This window comes from Kogia breviceps, chromosome 14, assembly GCF_026419965.1.
Source record: "Kogia breviceps isolate mKogBre1 chromosome 14, mKogBre1 haplotype 1, whole genome shotgun sequence".
Classification (NCBI taxonomy): Eukaryota; Metazoa; Chordata; class Mammalia; order Artiodactyla; family Physeteridae; genus Kogia; species Kogia breviceps.
The window spans coordinates 70746548-70766667 of record NC_081323.1 but is presented as its reverse complement, the minus strand read 5'-3'; the positions used below and the strand labels follow the sequence as shown (position 1 = coordinate 70766667).

The following is a 20120-nucleotide window of genomic DNA, read 5'->3' as shown; positions in this document are numbered from 1 at the left end:
CTGAGTGCTCCTTCTTCTGAGACCATCATAGATCTGGCCCATGGGTCTGCCACAGAGCATGGCCAGGAAGGTGTAATCAGAGGCTGTTGTGTCACTGGTGACTTAAGCAGATCTTATCGGCCCTAATCCTTGGACTCCAGTCAGATTTTTGGCACCAGTTTTCTGCAGAAATGGAAGGCTGCTACTTGAGGTGGAGCTTGGCCATTTATTCACTGACCATTCCAAAGAGGTGATACAATTGCTCTTCCAATTGCTTAATAAGCAGTGAAGTGGTGGTGATTAAATCAGGCTGCAGCAGAAGCCTGGGGTGGACTGCTAGCACGGCCATAGAGACTCTCTGGTTGGCATCACCAACAGCAGGGTGATTCCGGGGGTTTTCTTTTCCATCCCCCTGATTGATGAAAGTCTTGGCTCAAGTATCCCCTCCAAAGAGAGGCCTTCAGAGACCACCCTGGCTACAATGACACGCCTCCCATAGCTCTCATTATCCCCTTCCCTGTTTTTTTTTTTTTTTTTCCTTCCCTGTTTTATTGTCCATCATTGTACTTATCACTACTTCCTGGAGGGTTTTTTTTTCGTGGGGGGGTGGGTAGGGGGTTGTATTTTTTTGTTTGTTTATTGTACATTTTCCCACTAGAATGTAAAATCTGAAAATAGACTGCCAGTCTGGCTTGCTCACTGCTGTAGCCTCAACAACTAGCACATAACAGATTCTGGATATTTTAATGAATACATAAATAGAAATTACAACAGTAGGATCATAGTATGCATTCTATTTTAAATTAAAGGCACTACCTTTTATTTTACTTGAATTTAACAAAAGTAAAAAGAAACTGAAGTAAAACTGAAGGCATTGTTGAATTGTTCATCCAGGCAGTATTCAGAGTTTGGAGCCATTGTCCTATATGTTTGGATTTCACTGCCGAGAAATATGAATGAATTAGCACGCTTAAACTTTCTCCCACTTACCCATTTTTGTGAGCTATATTATGTATATTGTCAAGTTTTAAAATAGGTATATTGCTTTTATTGTAATTCCCACATTTATTAGTTATATATTTACATCAACTCATATTTTCATTCTTATTTTATACTGAGTTTTGACCTATTAAATAATTTTAAAAATAATTTTAATAGTTTTGACCTATTAAATAAATTTAACTATTTAATACTTTTAATTTAAACTAATTTTAATTCTTCTATGGAAGAATCGCGGCATCAAACCTTTTCTTTCTTTTGGCCGTGTCCCGCAGCTTATGGGATTTAATTTACCAACCAGGGGGCTTCCCTGGTGGCGCAGTGGTTGAGAGTCCGCCTGCCGGTGCGGGGGACATGGGTTCGTGTCCCGGTCCGGGGGGATCCCGCGTGCCGCAGAGCGGCTGGGCCCGTGGGCCATGGCCGTTGGGCCTGCGCGTCCGGGGCCTGTGCTCCGCAACGGGAGAGACCGCAGCGGTGAGAGGCCCACGTACCGCAAAAAAAAAAAAAAAAAAAATTTACCGACCAGGGATCGAACCCAGGCCCTCGGCAGTGAGAGCGCGGAGCTCTATCCACTGGACCGCCAGGGAATTCCCGGCATCAAAACTTTTAAATAAATGTATTTCAGAACTTTCAGAGAATAAACAAAAATAAGTTCCTTTCTTGCGTCAGTGATTAGTGTTTAGGGAAAGGCAACACCTTCACCCTTTTAGTTCTGGCTCTAGCAGCCTTTCGCCTCCGGACCTGGAGGGCAGGACAGCGCGCGCCCTGAGGGCGCAGTTCAGCCAGGAGCCGCCAGGGGCCGCTACCGCGGGCGGCTCGCGACAGCGCCTCTCTATGCGTCGCCTGTGCGGAACTCAAGAGGATACTGGACCGGAGGGCGCAGCGCAGTGCCTCCTGGGTCGGCGTAGCCATGGCGGCTCGTGTCCTTTGCGTCTGTGTCCGCCGACTGCCCGCCGCCTTCGCGCCGCTGCCACGGCTCTCCACGCTGGCGGCGGCCCGGTCACTCTGCACTACCCTGTTCCCCGTGGGGGCCAGGGCGAGGCCTGGGGCTCCGCATCCGGCCTCGGTGCTCACGCAGGTGATTCGCGGTGACTTTGGGGGGACTTGGCTGGGGTCAGGCGTCGGGCCCGCTCGGGGTGGCGGGGACAGGCCAGGCAGCGGGGCCGCAGCTACTGTGGCTGCTGTTGGCGGAGGTGACCCGGGGACGCCTGCTCGCTCTCCGTCCCACTGCCTAACGGTGCTTGGTTGATCCCTGCCGGGAGCCGGGTGACCTAGTAATTACGGGCAACAGCACAGACCTTCCAGTCAAACACCCGTGGGTTCGAAAGCTGACCACGGAAGTTTGGAAAAGCCTTGTAACCTCGCTAAGCCTCAGTGTGAACCGTAAAAGTAGGATACTAGTTTCTACCTTGTGGAGTTTCATCGAGGTTTAGAGGAGATCATACAGGTAAAGTACCGAGGGCGGTGCTTGGTAAGCTCTCACAATACTGGTTGCCGTTAATCGTAGTGATAATGATAAATATTGTGATAGCTTTATAGGAAAAAAATAATGACAGGGTGCAGAGAGGAAGACACCCTAGCCTACAGCCCTCTTCACAGCAGTTCTCTCCCTGGATTTCTCCCTGTGGCATCTTTTGCCTGTTTCTGAGTCTCTTGGAAGGATAGGAAACAAGTAGTATCTAGGTTTTTTTTTTTATCTGATGAAACCTTTTTGAGACTGAAACTCTCCTTAGGTCAGTGATTCTCAACCCTGGCTGCACATTCAAGTCACCTGGGTAGCTTGAAAGAGAGAGAAAAATAAATCCCTCGTGGGCTCTCCCCCTCCCCATCTGATTGACTCCTCTGGGATGAGGCACTGACATGTTTTTTGTTTAAGTTCCCCAGGTGATTCTGAAGCACCTCAAGATTAAGAACTGTTGTCTTAAAGTAGGATAGACTCCCAAGGTTAAGTTGAGCATTCCCTTTTCGAACTCCAGGACTTTATGTAATTGTGGTTTCAGTCTTGACTAAGATACGAGAATAAAAACTAAGGATGCCCTGGCCAAATCAGTTAGAATCTCTAGAGGTGGGACTTGGTCTTCGGTCTTTAAAAGTTGCCAGTGATTCTTTTATGCAGCCAGTGTCAAGATTTACTGACAGTGTAGTGGATTCATTCAGCGGGGCATTGTCTTATCGATGAATCAAAAGGTTAAAAGTGTCACCTTGAAGTTGAGTTAAAAGAGCAGTGTGTATAGGTGCTGTTTTGTTCCTGAGACCGACTTCGGTGTTACGCAAAGAGGCAAAGTGATGTTCCTTATTTTTAGAGCACTGCTATTCAAACTTGATTGTTGCATACTGGTCACCTGTGTGAAAATATAGATTCTGGAAAGGGGCCCGAGAGTCTTCATTTCCACAGGGCTACCAGAAGACCCTGCTGCTGCTGGGCCTTGGACCATGCCTTCAATAGCAGGGTGCTCGGAGATGTTCCACTGCCTCTGCATGGTTTACATTTACAGCAGAGAAACCATTTTCTTTATGTTTACAAAGTGGTTTTGACTGAGTGCTCCCATTTAGCCACCTTATATCCTTTGCAGCTTGAAGTGGAGAGTAAATACTTGGTTCATTGTTGAGGGATACAGATATGGATACAAAAGAAAGACATCAGTTCATGTCTTCATTGGACACTTGGCAGCTGTATGTTAACCTTGCCAGCTTATTCCCTGCTGTGCTGTCTTCCCTAGGCCGTTCTGACACTATTTTCTCTTGGTTCATCTCTTTTTATACCTAGTTGGGAACTTTCTACCAAATCCTTAAATTTTGGTGAGGTCCAGAGATCTCTTACCACACACTCTCCCTGGCCTGTCTCTTCACTTTCTGTTACTGCCTGTATGCCAGTCACCCCAGCACCCCGCCCCCCAGCCCTTATTCATCTCATCTGAACCTTCACTCGTTCTACCTGTTCCGTTCTGTCAGGTTTTCCCTCCTCAAATCCATCCATTATGCTCACCCCAGAGCAACTAGTTATTCATTTATATACTAACTGATTCCCCCCAAAAAGGATCTAAGGCAGCTTTCCTGGGTCTAAAAATATAACAGTATAAGATAGAAGGTATGAAAAAAAGGATAGTGGCCTAAAATGGGGCCTTGAAGTCTTATACTTGACCCAGAACCCCAAATCTAAAGTGTCTGGCAGCCAGAGCACAAAGAATTTCCAGAGAGTTCTGTGGGGCCCAGCACCCGTATGAAGATGCAGCACTTGTGCAGGGAAAGCTCAACTGTTGCTGGTACTGGAACCAGACTGACATGCGTGATGGTGTTGGACTTGGGGCTGCGATCATGCATTCATTTTCCCCACATCATGCATTCCCCAGTAAGACAAACCTATTTTGTCTTACTCAAGGCTCCTGCAGCCCCAGGCCCTGCCTCTTCAGCCTCAGAGCCCATATCGGTGTACCACTTTGCCCTTTAATCTCCAGCAACATGAACTGATTTCTTCCTACACATTACACTTTCATGCCTCGTTTCCTTTTCTTGGCCTGTCCTTCCCTCCTTGAAAAATCTGTCCCCATCTTTTTCCTGGCTAATTGCAAGTCTGGTGTCTCTACCTTCCTGGCCTCTCACGGACTGATTGACAACTTTTGTTACTGAAGCAGCCTACAAATACCTTTGCCACATTTTTATTATAATTGTTCTGTTTATATTGGTCTTCTCCATTAGACCATAGGCTTCTCTGAGCGTAGAGGTTATGTCTTATTTATCTTTGTGGATCCAGCCCACCACACAGTGCTTGGCACATAAGGTAAAGCTCAAAGGCTGCTGAGACAAGTAGGTACTAGGTAAAGGCAAGACATTGCCACATGTGAGGACAGGTGTGTGTACAGTGCAGAAGCAAGAAGAGGGGCTTAATTAGAACCTCCAGTCAGCATGGTCTTGAAGGCAGCAGTTTCTCAAGCAGTCGGGACAGGATGTGATGGCATGTGCAGAAGCCAGGAAGAGCCTGGCACTTACTTAGGGTTGACCCTTAGGTGCCTGTGGAAGGGAGAGACCTGAGTTGAGGTGGGAAGACAGGTATATTGAAGGGTGCTGTATACTGCACTGAAGAATGTGGATGTTCTCTGTCTAGGTCACAGGGAGTAAAGATTAAATGCAATTTGTTGAAGGAATGTTTGAGACCTTTCCTCCCAATTAACTGGGCTGGGTGACCCAGTAAACATGATGGTGAAGGAATGGGAAGAGTGGAGGTTGACTCTGAGGTTTCTGGCTAGAGCCCCAGGTGGTAGAGAAGGAATAGAGGTCTGCGAGCAGGTGTTTTGGAAACAGGTAAGGAATTTATTTCCAAACTGAGATTGAGATGTCTGTGCTATCTGGGTAGAGCTGTCCAGGGGGTAGTTTGCAGAGATGGTCTTTAAAGCCATCTAGGTTCCTCTGAGTTTCCCTTAGAGATGGACCCCGTTGGAGGTAAGATGGACGTTAATAGTCGGGTTTACTTCTACTAGTCCACAGGGTGTTCTTTCCCTGCAGACAGTGCCTTCTCTGATGTCTGTGGGAGGTGATTTTGTTGCATGTAATTGTTAAGTGTAGATCTTGGGGAAGACTAATTAACACCAGAAGCAATGTTGGCTGTTGGGGACATTTTTCAGAAGTGCTTGTCCATTCTGTATCTTTTTTTTTTTTTTTTTTTTTTTTTTTTTTCTGTTCGTGGGCCTCTCACTGCTGTGGCCTCTCCCGTTGCAGAGCACAGGCTCCGGACGCGCAGGCCCAGCAGCCATGGCCCACGGGCCCAGCCGCTCCATGGCATGTGGGATCCTCCTGGACCGGGTCACGAACCCGTGGTCCCCTGCATCGGCAGGCGGACTCTCAACCACTGCGCCACCAGGGAAGCCCCTGTTTTTGTTTTTGTTTTTTAAATGGCTGAGATCCAGTATAAGGGAGGCAGTAAGACCCTCCAGGAGGCCAGTCTGGGAAACCTGGGGCAAGATACCTAACCTTTCTTTCTCAGTTTCCTCATCTGTAAAATGGGGTTATTATTAGCTCTAAAGGAGATGACATATATAAAGTGCTTAGGGCGGTACTATGGCCTGACATAATGATAGAAAATCAATAAAGAGACCAGAGCGGGGCAGTGGGCATCGAGAGGGAAGGAGTCAGATCGAGTACTTCGGGGCTACACTACTGCCAAACTGGCAGGTCGTTGTCATCCTGATCCTACTAGATAGCCCTAAATAGCACTTCCTAGGTATGTGCCAGGCAGTGTTCTAAGCCCTTTATGTTTCATGATCTCATTGATGCCTCAACAACAGTCCTGTGAACTTGGGTACTGTTGTTTATGACCATTTTACAGATAAGGAAACAGGCATAGAAAGGTTAAATAACTTGCCCAAGGCCAAACAGCTAGTAACAAAGAGCTAGTGCCAGGGTACTTTTGTCGTTCCGGAGTCAGAGTTCGCACCCGCTACACCTTCCTGCCTCCTGCTGAGCCCACTGCAGCCACCCTTTTAGACTGGCATGTGGTCTCCAGGTGGAGTCCCCTTTGATCTCATTTAATCACAAGGTACCCACCTGGCCCCTGTAGGCACTTGCCAGTGCTGCTGGGGTCCTTGCTGACACCTAGTGGGCCGCTTGGGTAGCTGTGTACAGGCACAGCCTCACCAGCTTCTTCCTTTCCCTTGGGTGCTGTGCACATCAGCCTCCCCTGCCTCTCACCCTCTCCCAGCAATAATTCCACCTCATACCACTTCTTGCTATGCACAGAGACGAGGCCTCTGTTAGATCTTTCCACCTCAGATTTCTTTTCTGTCATTACCAATATTAACTCATGTCTTCCCCTTCTCTTTAGTCCTTTCTGCTTCTTTACTTTTATTTGTGGCTTGAAAGCGTCTTCTAGTCATTGTTGATAAGTAGGCTGGTGATGTTCCCAGAGCAGAGGTCTCCATAACCCATGCTGTAGTCGGAAGGGAAAGGAGACCATAAATTTAGCCAAAAAGAACAAGTGCTCTAAGTGCTCTAAAACTCTGAAAGTACCCAGAAATAACTCTTTAGAATGTTCATAAAACTTTTCATCTGATCTCTTTAGCTTGCTGATTAAACCTGATTTCAGTACCTGATTTTTTTTTTAAAGCAAGATAAATGTTTCTTAAACAGATGTATACTGATTTGGTTCATTTGGCAGTTTTTGTTGTTGTTGTTGTTGTTGTTTTTTTTTTTTTTTTTTTTTTTTTTTTTTTGCGTGACGCGGGCCTCTCACCACTGTAGCCTCTCCCGTTGCAGAGCACAGGCTCCGGACACGTAGGCTCAGCGGCCGTAGCTCAAATGCCTAGCTGCTCCGCGGCACGTGGGATCTTCCCGGACCGGGGCGTGAACCCGTGTCCCCTGCATCGGCAGGCGGACTCTCAACCACTGTACCACCAGGGAAGCCATTGGCAGTGTTTTTTATTATGATTTTTCATAGACCTTTGTGACTCTGGAGGACCTTAACACCAACAGGCATACCCACTTTCTGTGGGTTTCTATGCCCTAAGAACTCCAAACTGCAGACTTAAAATCAACATTAGAAGGAGTACAAACCGGTTCATATTAGGGACTTCTGCAGTGAGAACTGCCAGATGGCTGTCTCATTTTCTCCTCTTGTGCACCGTACCTCCCACAGCCTTCAGTCCACTGATCTGTGACTTGGAGCCCCTTCCACATTTGGTGAAGGGATCCAGTCAGGACCCTAACACCTAGTTGAATACCAAGTAGGCTAATACCAGAGAGATCTGAGATACTACATCATGGCAAAGATCAGAATGGCTCATTATTTAGCTGGTGGCAACAAGGCAAGCCCACTTGGAAGGAAAATAGATTGGAATGTATGCCTTTCAGGCTCCATCATCCTCTTCTTTGGGTTGGTACTGGCTTCCTTTGTCTTGGCCAAAGTCAGTGTAATTACTGCTGGGGCCAAATTAGACGCTTCCAGTGTATGGTTCTCCGTGTGAGCTGCCTTTCAGTTCACGCTGGCAGCTCTCGGCATGAGTTATTTTGACTTGGGTATTAAAGGTGGCAGTGCCTCACAGAGGCGGAGCGCGCTGCTTGAGATGCCGTGGGAAGCCTTAGGCTCTTCTGCAGGCCCTAGATGGTTTTAGTGGCAGTGTTACTGAGCGGAACCAATGTCCAAAGCCTGATGGCTGAACAGAGGAAAGAAGGGGGCCAGTCCTGGCTCTGAGGGGAAAGGAGATCCATTTTTACGCTCTTGAACTGCTAGGGCTTCTGACACTACCCAGCATGAGGCCTCGGTGTGTCCTAATGGCCACAGTTAGAATCGGATGAGGTGGGTTTGCTAACCCCATGAAAGCTTTGTGAAAGACATCTGTAGGCCAGCGCCTTTATCTGGAGGCATTTCAGGCTCAACAGCAGTGCTTCCCTCCTCCCTTGGTCTAGGTTCCAGGTGGAGTTATACCGCTGTGCCGCCAGTATAGTGACGCACCCCCTTTGACATTAGAGGGAATCAAGGACCGTGTTCTTTACGTCTTGAAACTCTATGACAAGATTGATCCAGAAAAGGTAACTGATGTCATTTAAATGTTTTTTCTTTAAATGAGTATTTAGTCACATGGTACAAAATCCAAAGGGTTTAAAGGACATTCAGTAAAAAGTCACCCCAGGCACTCAGTTCTCCTTCTGGGAGGTGCCAGTTGACCTGACTTTTTGAGTATTTTTCCAGAGATTCTCAGTGCATATGGAAAGGTATATATATATATACACACACACGTATGTATATTATATGTACTATGTGATCTATATCTCCCAACCTTTTAAAAAAAACAACTGGTAGTACACTGTAAATACTGTTGTGCACCTTGCTTTTTTAACTTAACTCTTCTTGGAGTTTTTCTCACAGTGCTACCTTAAAACATTCCTTCTTTAATAACAGAATCTGTGGTGTGGGTAGGGTAGTTTGTTTTTGAAGAATTCTTCTTGGTGATCTTGAGGTCTAAATTAAAGACAAGGTGATAATAGACACTGTGTGCTATTCTCGAGGGAGCAGAATGTCACTTCTAAGGTGTGGTGTCTTAGTGGTCAGTAAGGCAGCAAGAAAAACCAGACTCTCAGATGTCATTCAGAACAGTGATCAGAGATCATCATAAAATATATAAAGTGAATTCATCATTAGCTTTATATGTATTGCTAACCATTTCAAAATAACGTAGAGTAAGTTAACATATAAAGCACACCAAGTGTGGGTTGGCACACGTTAAATGTATAATGTTAGTTATGGCTCTTTATGTTTAAAATATGGCCTCTTTATATTAAAAAATCTGTATAATGATTGATATTTCACCATTCAGTTATCTTGAGAAACAAACGCTCTCACAGACTGAATTTTGCGTTTGGTGTTTCTTTTCTTGCAGCTCTCAGTAAATTCCCATTTTATGAAAGACCTGGGCTTAGACAGTTTGGACCAAGTGGAGATTATCATGGCCATGGAAGACGAATTTGGTAACACACACGGGCTGAGTCTTGGACCTGCCTGTCCTGGCTCTTGATTTCGGTGGATTAAATGCAGAGAAATGCTGGGAGCCTGATTGGGGTTTGCAACAGTCGTGCCCACCCCTCCCCCACTCCTGCTTACTGTCGGGGGAAGTGATTATTAGGAACAGTGCCCTTACTTGGAGAGCACTTACTGCAGGCCCACAGAGTGCCTGGTGTAATACCAAGGGCTGAGCAACCAGAAGAGGCATGGGGGAGTGTGGCACGGACATTCTTGAGGTGGGTCTCCAAGATGAGGGCACAGCCTCACCTGTGGAGAAGCTGATGCCACCTTGGTGCACCGTCTCCCTCCTCCCCACCTCCCTGGTGAGCAAGGCCTAAATGTCTAGAGAAGTGTTGGGTGTGCCAAGGATGGGGCGTGTGCGTGCACAGACTCGTACACGCACGCATGCTTTGGTTTCCTGCAGTGCCTCCCATGCACACTCCAACTTACCCTTGTCTGGGATGGTTAGTTGTGCAAATGAGACCTTTACAAGGTTCCACGGCTCATTTTGGGGGTGAATTGCCTGAGTGGAAGCCAAGGGACTTCTGTGCCTTCCTACAGAGCAGAACTTAATTACAGTTCCTCAGAAAGTATGCTAACTAGAGGGATGGTATCGGTTAGGGCTACAGGGTTTCTTTTGGGGGTAATGAAAATGTTCTAGAATTAGATGATGGTGATGATGTACAACCTTGTGCATATACTAGAAACCATTGAATTTTGCACTTTAAATGGGGGTATTTTCTAATATGTGAATTATATCTAAAAAATATGTTGCCTGGAAACATAACAGGCTCACAGCCTAAATGGGACTCAGGGTTGCTGGAAATTTTTGATGTACTTCTGGGTATTGCTGAAGTTTTAGATACTTTCAGTTCTAAAGGACTGGCATTTCCTACACTCACGCATTGTTGCACATTTTACTTGCAGGGTTTGAAATTCCTGATATAGATGCCGAGAAGTTAATGTGCCCACAAGAAATTGTAGACTACATTGCAGATAAGAAGGATATATATGAATAAAATATCAGGTAAATAATTTGATTCATGGAATTATGTTCTCCCATAGAATTAATCTCTGTGGTTCTTCAATAAAGACAGATTTGGGAAGAAATGGAAAAATGGAAGTGCTTGACAGGTTTTCACTGGTTATAAAATGCAGGCACCTTCTGGTTATCTGCCACTCCAAGGAGGCCAGCCCTAGTGATCCTCTTTCTCCTCCAGAGGTGTTGACAGCAGTTCACTCCTGGACAGGACTCTCTTACTGATTGTCAGCCCTCCTCGTAAAAGCAGCCTTGTACAGAAAACTGAGCAAGGCGACCCAGAAGCAGAGACCTCTGCCTCCCTCAGTTACCCACCCAAGGGTAACTGTCCAGGAAGCTGAGACGGCCTGGCTCTTAATTAGGCAGGAGAGGCCTCGTGGGTAAGAGGATGGACTCTGGTGTCAGACACCCAAGTTTATTCTCAGCTCTGCAACGTTCTGTAAGCCTGTGGTCTTGGGCAGGCTGCGTAGCCTCTGTAAGCCTCAGTTTCTTCATATGTAAAATGGGGATAATGATAGGACCTACCTGGGGCTTCTGTGAAGGTAAAATTGAATAGTGTGTGTAAATCACTTAATACAATGCTTGATGTAAAGAAGCCTCGTGATAAATATTAGCTATTGTTCTTTAGGCTGTAGAATAATCAAGTGATCAGATTTTTAAAATAAAACATTTTATTAGAGTCTATAACTTTGGTTACCCTGGATTTAGCACCTCAGAGATTATCATTTAAAGTCAGTAGCACCAGAGAGAAACACTGAACTTGTCTTTTGCCAGACCCCTTTTCTTCACTGAGAAGACTCAGAAGATGCTGGCGAGTGTCTGGAAGTGAGAACGCATCTCTGCATCATTGCTGACTTTGACAGAGTAATTCTGTTTAGACTTGTACTTAAATTGTCTTAAGTGTTTTTGCCTGTTGAAAATAAATCTATAAAACCAACATTTTTCTGTCTTCAGTTTTTTAATTACATCTCTATAATTGCTTTCTTTATATTGACATTGCTTAGCATTTTTAGAGATTAGTCTGATTTGTCATTGATATCATGCATATCAAAAATATGACTTTTCCAGCAGGGTACTTGAAACAAGTTGCTCTCCCATCACCTTCAGCATGAGGAATGAATTAGTGATAAAAACCATTTTGCCTCGGGCTTCCCTGGTGGTGCAGTGGATGAGAGTCCGCCTACCGGTGCAGGAGACATGGGTTCGTGCCCCGGTCCAGGAAGATCCCACATGCCGCGGAGCAACTAAGCCCGTGAGCCATGGCCGCTGGGCCTGCGCGTCCGGAGCGTGTGCTCCGCAACGGGAGAGGCCACAGCAGTGAGAGGCCCGCGTACCACAAAAAATAAAAAAATCATTTTGCCTCAAAAATGCCTCAAATATATTTGTGCCTCCATTAGTTTACTGATTATTCCATGTATCAGCTGACACCAGCGTGGGACTAATTTTTCATCCCTAAGGATCCATTTCTGAATTAATGGAACTTAGTAATTTTGGAGGATAAAAGGTTCTGCTTCCTCCTAGAAGATTACTTTGACATTGTGTCTGTTTGTCATGTATCAGTAAGTATTAACTTGTGCTCCTTTTATTCCTAGCACTGCCTTAGGTCTTTGGAATTAACGTAGGCAATTGCCTAGCTCTTGATGAGATTTAACTTGAGGGACCTATCATAAAATACTTCTCTACTTTTCCCGAAACTTCTAGTTTGTAGGAGGGAGGAGACCAAGGTCTTGTAGTCAAGTGGGAAGTAGCATTACAGAGGTGGAGGGACTGGCTGAGTGACCCTCAGCCGGCAGAGAAGCTTCATGGCTGAGGGATGACATGGCAAGATTCTGCAGTCTGGTCTGGGGTTCAGGCCACACTCCCACCTGCTTCTCCTTCTGGAGGTACCCAATGTTGCCAGTTCCTTCTGTGTCACTCTAGAATTATAGACAAGGTCAGGCAGCCATATTTCCGGCTTTTTTCAGTAATAGGAAGCATTCATTATTACACTGCATCTTTTAAAAAAATACTGATACTTACCAAGGTATTCTTGGAAAGCTGCCAAATTGGAGCGTAAGGCACTGCCTCATTCTTTTTCACAACTGCATTTATTCAACAAATAGTTTGAGTGCCTATTAGAAACGAGAGGTCCAACAGGCAACAAAACAGAGACTCCCTTGATGGGAATGTACCGTAATTTAACATCTGGGGTAAATGTCCTTCTCGCTATTTTTTTAACCTCCATGGCAGCTGCACATTTTACCAAAAATTGCATGTGTTTATTGCTGCGTAAAATCATGAAGTCTAGCAGTACTGCCACCAAAGTGACTGCTTCCTAACCTCTTAGCCATACACCTGCAGTGAAATGGCCCATTCACATCATTCTGTAGCTGTTCTAAGTCCCGAAGGAGCCAGAATGAGGAAAAAAAGCTCACTGAATCACACATATTTACTCATTGATGATGCTGTTAAAGATCTGGGTGTTCAAACAACAGCAGAGGCCTTTCTGGTCTAAAACCTTGCTGGAAAGTTCTCAGAGACCTGTGTGCCACTATCCACAGGCAGCAAACTGGCCAAATGTAGCAAATTGCGTGAATTAGAAAAAATGGGATTGTGTGCATAGCTTTTAATCGTCTCCCACGAGTGCCTTCGAGGATCAGTGTGTCTGCTGTAGGCAGGGCCCTTTGTGAGAGGGTGGCTGGAAGGCCTGTCATGACCTGTGTGGCCCCGTCGCTCTTCTGTGTCTCCCAAACAGCCAGTGCGCTCATGTACCCAGTGAAACAACGATGTGCTCACCACGTGCGGCGCACTCCCCGAGGCAGGGCCTCGGTGCACAAGGATAAAGATTGTCTCTGCTCTCAGGCAGCTCACCATCTAATAAGGGAGACAGTTAAAATCCACATGATGTTTCACATTCAGCATCACCAATACCTGACGTGATGAACTGGGGACATGTCACCTCTGGTGTTGATAAAACTGATCATGAGGAAACAAATCCACAAGGTGGGACTTTAAAAAAAAACGAACAATGATGTGGGACAAAAAGGACAGGGTAACTAAATTAAAGGAGACCAGAGACACATCAACTTCCTGGGAAATGCGAAGCTTGAAAGGTTTGAGGAAAAAACCCTTAAAGACATTTTGAGGACAATTGGACTCTACATAGGTGATAAGACACGTGTTAAATTTCTTAGATATAATCAGTATTATGTAGTAAACTAACCTTATTCTCAGGAGATGCATACTTAATACATCTTGAAGCCTCAAGATGTCTGCAGCTGACTTTCAAATGGTTCAGGAAAAAAAAAAACAGTAGCAAAACTGTTAACAAATGGTGACGAGCTGACAGGTATATGCACGTATATGGGCGTTCACTGTACTACTGTCAACTATCCTGTTTGAAATTTGTCAAAATAAAGAGAAAATTCAACATGATACATGTCACAAGTATACTGATGGCATACAACTGGATATCCAACGATATGGGATTGGTTAAATAGAAATAATTTTACACAATGAAAGACTGGTGTTTTAAGTGAAAAGAGACTATAAACAGCATGACTCAATTTCCATAAAACACGTACCAAAATGTTAGATTACCACCACGTGGTAGAAATAACATTGGCTTATTTTCACTAATCAGTATTTTCTAAATTATAAATACCATGTTTTGTGTAATGAACAGAAAACAGAAGTATTAACAATCTGAAAACAGAGTAGTTCAGCAGAAGCTGAGGAGTGAGGCTTGGGAAAGGCGTTTCCGGGCAGTGAAGCCTGAGCAGAGTTTCTAAGGCTCTGCCAGGGTCAGCCCTGTGGCAAGGGCAGGAGACATGGAAGCGCCCCGTGTGCACAGATGTCACTTGTTCAGACAGGGATATGGCTGGAGCGTGAACTCATGGGTGGGGTGACCTGTGGTTCAAGCTGTGGCGAGGATCGGGTCACGAAGGAGGGCCCTACTGTCTGGTAAGGAACTTGTTGGCAGAGGGTGCAGGATTTTCTGCAGGGAAGACACAGTCAGCTATACTTGAGCTCAGTGGTTGGCGGCAAAGGGTGGACTGAAGGGGATGAGTTTGCTGGTTTCTAGAAGAACGCAAGAGAAAGACGCAGATTTGGAGGATGGGATAAAGAGAGATGGATTGCAAAAATATTCTGGGGATAAAAATAACAGTACTTGGTCAGATGACGGAGGAAGTTAAGTCTAGGGTATCTCAAGCTTATGGCTTGGCTACTGGTGCTGGGTGAGTTGCTGTCTGAAACAGGGAATAGAGGAGGGTCAGATTGAAGAGGGAGACAGGGACTTCCATGGCGGTCCAGCGGCTAAGACTCCAGGCTTTCACTGCGGGGGGAGTGGGTTCGATTCCCTGGTCGGGGAACTAAGATCCTGCATGCCATGTGGCACGGCCAAAAAGTTGGAAAAAAAAAAAAAAAAAAAAAAGAAGAGGGATATAATTTCAGTTTGGGACGATGGATTTGTGGGATACCCAAGCACATGACAGATAATGAGCCAGATCTCAAGAAAAACTCCTGGCTGGAGTCAGAGTGTTTGTGAGATGCTTCCCCTGGGCCTGTTCCCTCCTACTGCGAAGTTCCCACCGTGGATCCTCTCTCCCTCTGATAAGGGACTTACGTGGGAATGACTGACCCTCCGCTCATGAGATGGCCGCTTAGTGCTTAAACCTAAAGTGAATTCTACTTCCTTCAGAAGAGCTGGGGTGGAGAAGCTAGGAGAACTGTGTGAGACTTACCCCTTGAAATTTCTCTATTGAGTGCATGGATTACTTACTGTCTTAGTTTTTTAAATGGTAGCCAAGCAATAAATGTCAAGGTTCGAAGTTTAAAAAACAAGTCACAAACACAAGCTGGTGCCCTTAAGACATTAAACTGAGGAGAGAAAAGAAGAAAAACTATGAAAGCAAAATAAGAAGTAGCCAAGTTCTTTCCTAAGTTCTCAACAATATCACAAGCATCTGCACAGACTCTGGCATCAGGCAAATCTGGGTTCTGAATCACAGACCTGGTCACTGACAGGCATATGACCTTGGCTAAGTCACTTCTCTAAGCTTAAGTTTCCTCCAATGGGTAAAGTGGGGCTGACAAGAGGGCCGTGGTGGAGTGGTGACAATGTAACGCGTGTGAGTAATCTGACCCACTGCCCACCAATGGACAGACTCAGTGAAGGAGCTGATGTTACGGGACTTGTAGGCAGAGTGTTTAAGAGCAAGTCCCCCGTGGAGAGAGGGTCCAGAAGAGGAACCCACTCTTCGCCAAGGCTGGAGCCCTAAAGAAGGTCCTTTCCAAGTGATTTACCTGGCACATAGCAAAAGGTCCAAACCCTGCTGGGTGGTCTGCCACAGCTGCTGTTTTCTACAGTCTGCAGTGTTCACCTGAAAGCCCCAGACTCACAATGAATGGAAGTCAACTAACACGTCTCGGACACTGAGGTTATTATGTTTGTGTGTTTGTGGAGGGCAGAGTAACAAGCCAATTAAGAGCCCTGTCTGGTATTTCTACTCTGGAATTCTTGTGGAAGAAAACAATTCTCTTTCCCCTGGGGTTGCAAGTCTGGTAGAAGCTAAGTCAAGAGAGAACAAAGCAGAGCCAGGAGCTGGAAGGTCAGGCGTCTGATGAGACTTAAGCGCCTGCATAGGCCTAGGTCTGACACTCCGGATTTTCTGGTTACATGAGCCAAATCCTCTTGCGTAATTCATGTGAACTGGGTTTGTCACCAATAACCAAGAGTCCTCAGTCACGGACCCCTGGAGTCCTTAAGTCTCAGACTTAGATGTGGGAGGGAAGCCAGAGTGATCAGAGGACAAGGGGACTCTACCCAGCGGGGGTGCGAGCTCCCTGACAACCTCCTCCTGAACCCCAGCTCCAGAAGCTGCAGTAACGAACAGTACAAGACTCACGACGGGAAGCAAAAGAGTGTAGGGGTCACTGTGAAATTAAGATTAAAAACATATGGGAGGAGATTACTTTAAAGTGAGAGAGAAAAGCCAGGACTAGCAACAACAGAAAAGTTAAAAGGGTATTTAAAAAAAAATACAAGACTTGGGAGAAGGACTCAAAAACCTAAGGATTATTGATTGGAAAGAACAGTTCTAGAAGATATATTAGATGATATTACTAATATCCTATCATCTGTATATTAGATGATATTGCTGAACTGAAGTTTTCTTAGGTGAGGTAACCGTGTCATACTTAGGTGTAACAATGGCCTTATTCTTCAGAGATGCTGCTTAAATATCCACAGGTGAAGTGTCATGTCATGATGTCTGCATGCCTGTCAAACGCTTCAGCACAATAAAGTATGTGAGAGAAAGCAGATGGAGTTAATATTTTAACAACTGATGAACCCAGGTGAAAGCATGAGGTGGTCACTAGCATTTTTCAACTTCCTGTAGGTTTGAAACCTTCCAAAACAAAAAAGGGAAGACAGCAAGGGACTGAAATTAGATATGGAGGAAAGTGGTAAAAATAGAAGAAACTTGAAAGCTAGGAGTTATAAAATGCGGTGAAGAGTAGGAAAGGTTCTATCAGTAGAATAAGATAGGCTAACAAGGCTTCAGAACAAAAATAGCCTTGATGAACTGGAAAAGCCAGAGGTTAATCCCAGCTGGAAGCAGCCGGGTGGTGTTGGCACAGGCCTCCAGGGTGGAAAGCACGTCAACTTCCTACAGCCGGCACGGGCTAGACAGACCGCTCGGGCAAAAGCAGGAAGAAGTCCTTGCCTCCTACCCTAATGACAGTCTGTTCTGTGGGGTCCTGTTGTAGAAAGTGTTCTGTTAGCTACCCACGGCTGAGAAAATGCCAAGATGTCTCACCCCCCAAATATGGTAAGAAATTCAGACTGGAGTTGATCTCATTCTCCATCTTAGGAGGGTCAATCATCCTACTCGTTTTAAGGTGCCTGCAATAACAGTTCAGAACTGGGATAGAATCCAGAAGTACCCCCTGTGCAGACCGAAGATTCCCTAGGTGGGCAGCAGGCAACGAACCGCATATAGCAGAGCCCCACCCGTCCCTCCCTCCCACATAACAGTCAGAGGCTTAAGAATCTAACAGTGTTGTTTCAGGATTATGAGGTACTGGAAAAGAGCCAGGAAGGGGCAGTGAGACCAGAACCTTCAGGAATATTTACAACGCAAGGGGAAGAGAAGAGAGGGTTCCAGTGGGAGTGGTGCTGGGTCAAAACCAGTTCTGACAAACTACAGTCACTCTTTGTGCCAAGGATTCTGCTTTTGTCCCATTTTTGGTAACAGATCTCCCTCCCTCCTCCTGGGTCTTTGTAGCTTGAGGCTAGAGCTGCGGCTCCATCTCAGCGTTTCACCAAACATGTCCTCGAAGAGTGAAGTCACACGAGGCGCTAGGCGGGAGGCGTAAGGGCTAGGAGGCAGCTTTCCCTCCAACACCTGGGGGCCGGGCCAAGGAGAACAGCCCTAACAGGGACGTGGCTGACTGCCGAGGTGGTAGTTTGACTAACACAGCGTAAAACAAATCAAACCCCTTTATCAACTATTTTCAGCAGCAACAAACTTGTATATCCTTATATGCCAAATAAGTAAGACGGTAACATGGTATACCGCAGCTGGCCAAAAATGGCTCTGGGCTCAGTTCCAAATGTTGGTCAATCCCCAGTACAGATTAGGCGCGTGAAGAATTGGAAGGAAAAGGAGACGCAATTAATTATCAAACTTTAATTGATAGACTAATCTTACAGGATAAACAATAAGACAGCTAGTCAAGGTTACACTTAAAAAAAAAATCCAGCAGCGCAAATCTAATAAGACTAAATACGTTCATCTCCTCCCAAACAGGCATTTGATTAAAAACAAAAACCAGAACAGAGCGTACACCACAAGGAAAACATGGTACTTATATATATTGTCAAATAATTCTGCAGAACTGGTTAAGAAAGAAAGAGATTCTTAGAAATTCAGAAAGCAGTAGAACCACCCAGCCTGGCAGGTAAATTTGCCAGATGTCGTGCGCTTTGGAGGGCTCCTGACCTCCTGTAGCTTCAGAAAGGCCACCAGGCCCCTCTAAGAAGGAAACGGGGGCCAGTCCTAACTGGAGATGACTTTTTCACAAAGCCTTAAGACAAAGCGACCATCTTTTCCCAAGACAACAGGCATGAGCAGAGGCAAGGAGAGAAAGAGGCGTCCCTCAGAGGATGCGGTGGAAAGCAAGCTGACCTCGCGTGGCCCTTGGCACCCGGGGTCCATCCCACGCCCTTCCCTGACCCTGGCAAAGAGGGCGGGCCAAGTGCGGGAGCCCAGGACAGCTCCTCCAGGCACGTGGTTAGAGTGAGAGTAAGAAGAAAGGCAGCCCCTTCCGGCTGAAATACGGCAGCTTTTCAGCAACGTGGCAAAGTGAGTCTCCTTGGCCCTTGTAATCTAAAGCAGCAAGTCTGGAGAAAGTGCATCCTTAGTTCAGTTCGACTTCATTTAAAAAGAGCTAATGCTACTTGCAAAAGGCCCGTCATCGATTAACATACTTAATAGCAAAGAGTTCCAGCACGTGTCGGGACTGTCTTTCTGCATTTTCTGACCAGACTGACTGGAACAGAGCTGAGGGCCAGGCCGCGCAGGGACCAGCTCGTCACTATCTTGCCAAGTCGCCTCCGGGAGGGAAGGAAAGGCAGGCTGCCTGCGAGCAAGCGAGCCCTGCAGGGGGACCGCCGGCACGACCTCCTCGGCCACCCTGCCCTGCACGCACGCCCCGGGCCGCGGCGAGGGGACCACAGCCAGGGCTCTGCCCAGAAAGCATCCTGAGGGAAAAATGAACATCGGGAGGCTACCGAAGGGCAAAGAGTCTCGGTTTGCTAACACAGGTTTAGTCAGTACGTTCTGGCCCGTAAGATGACGAAGAAGCGACCACTCACGGGGCCGAGTGACAAGCTAGTGAGCAGTGCTGGGACCCAGGCACGGCTCTACACCCAACCCTCCTCCCAGAGGCCCCTGGGGCCGCCCCCTCGGCTCTCCGGGGCCTCCAGCAAGGTCTCCACGGAGTCGCGAGCCAGAGCCCAAGATGGTTCCAGCAGATTTAGTGAGCTCTGTAAAGCAACACTCAGACAGGTCCATATGAAAAGATGTCATTTACATTATTTATATATCTCCAAGTAAGGAAAAAAGCACCATTTTACTTAAAATAAAAAGGCTCACACAGGCTTTGGTCCTGTCTTGAGATGACACCAGCCTGAGCGAGAGGCGGTTTGGCCCTCGTGGAGCAGGGAGACGGACAGGACACACGCTGTCGCCGGGAGGGAGGGGTGTCAGGTGGCACGGGCAGCCGCACGAGTGGGGCGAGTGAGGAGGCCTGGCAGGAAGGGCCTCAGAGAGCAGCCCCACGCGGCCAGTCTGGGGACGGAGACACGTGCTTCAAGAGACCAAAAGCAGGCGTGTGGCACTGTCAGGACAAGCCTCCGGGACAGGGACACCGGCCAACAGAAAGGGCAGTATTCAAACTGAGGTGACGCTCTTCTTGCTACGTGACCGCTTCCTCTGTAGGCCTGTCAACTGCAGAGGGAGGCTTCAACAAGTAGCAAAGAAGCACTCTTTTCTCCAGGAGCTGCGGGCCAATGAGGACAGAAAAGCTACAGTCACTGCTCCTTTTTCAAGGAAGAAAAACAGGCAG

At 46.5% G+C, this 20120-nt stretch overlaps 1 protein-coding gene across 1 annotated transcript; it reads left to right on the top strand.

Annotated features, from left to right (window-relative positions):
• Positions 1-1831: 1831 nt before the first annotated feature.
• Positions 1832-11442, top strand: NDUFAB1 (NADH:ubiquinone oxidoreductase subunit AB1). The gene is made up of 5 exons (XM_059037064.2): positions 1832-2056; positions 8374-8496; positions 9345-9432; positions 10394-10493; positions 11280-11442. Exons 1-4 carry the CDS (start codon positions 1889-1891, stop codon positions 10483-10485), a joined length of 471 nt encoding a protein of 156 aa, XP_058893047.1. The 5' UTR covers positions 1832-1888; the 3' UTR covers positions 10486-10493; positions 11280-11442.
• The last annotated feature ends 8678 nt before the right edge of the window (positions 11443-20120 follow it).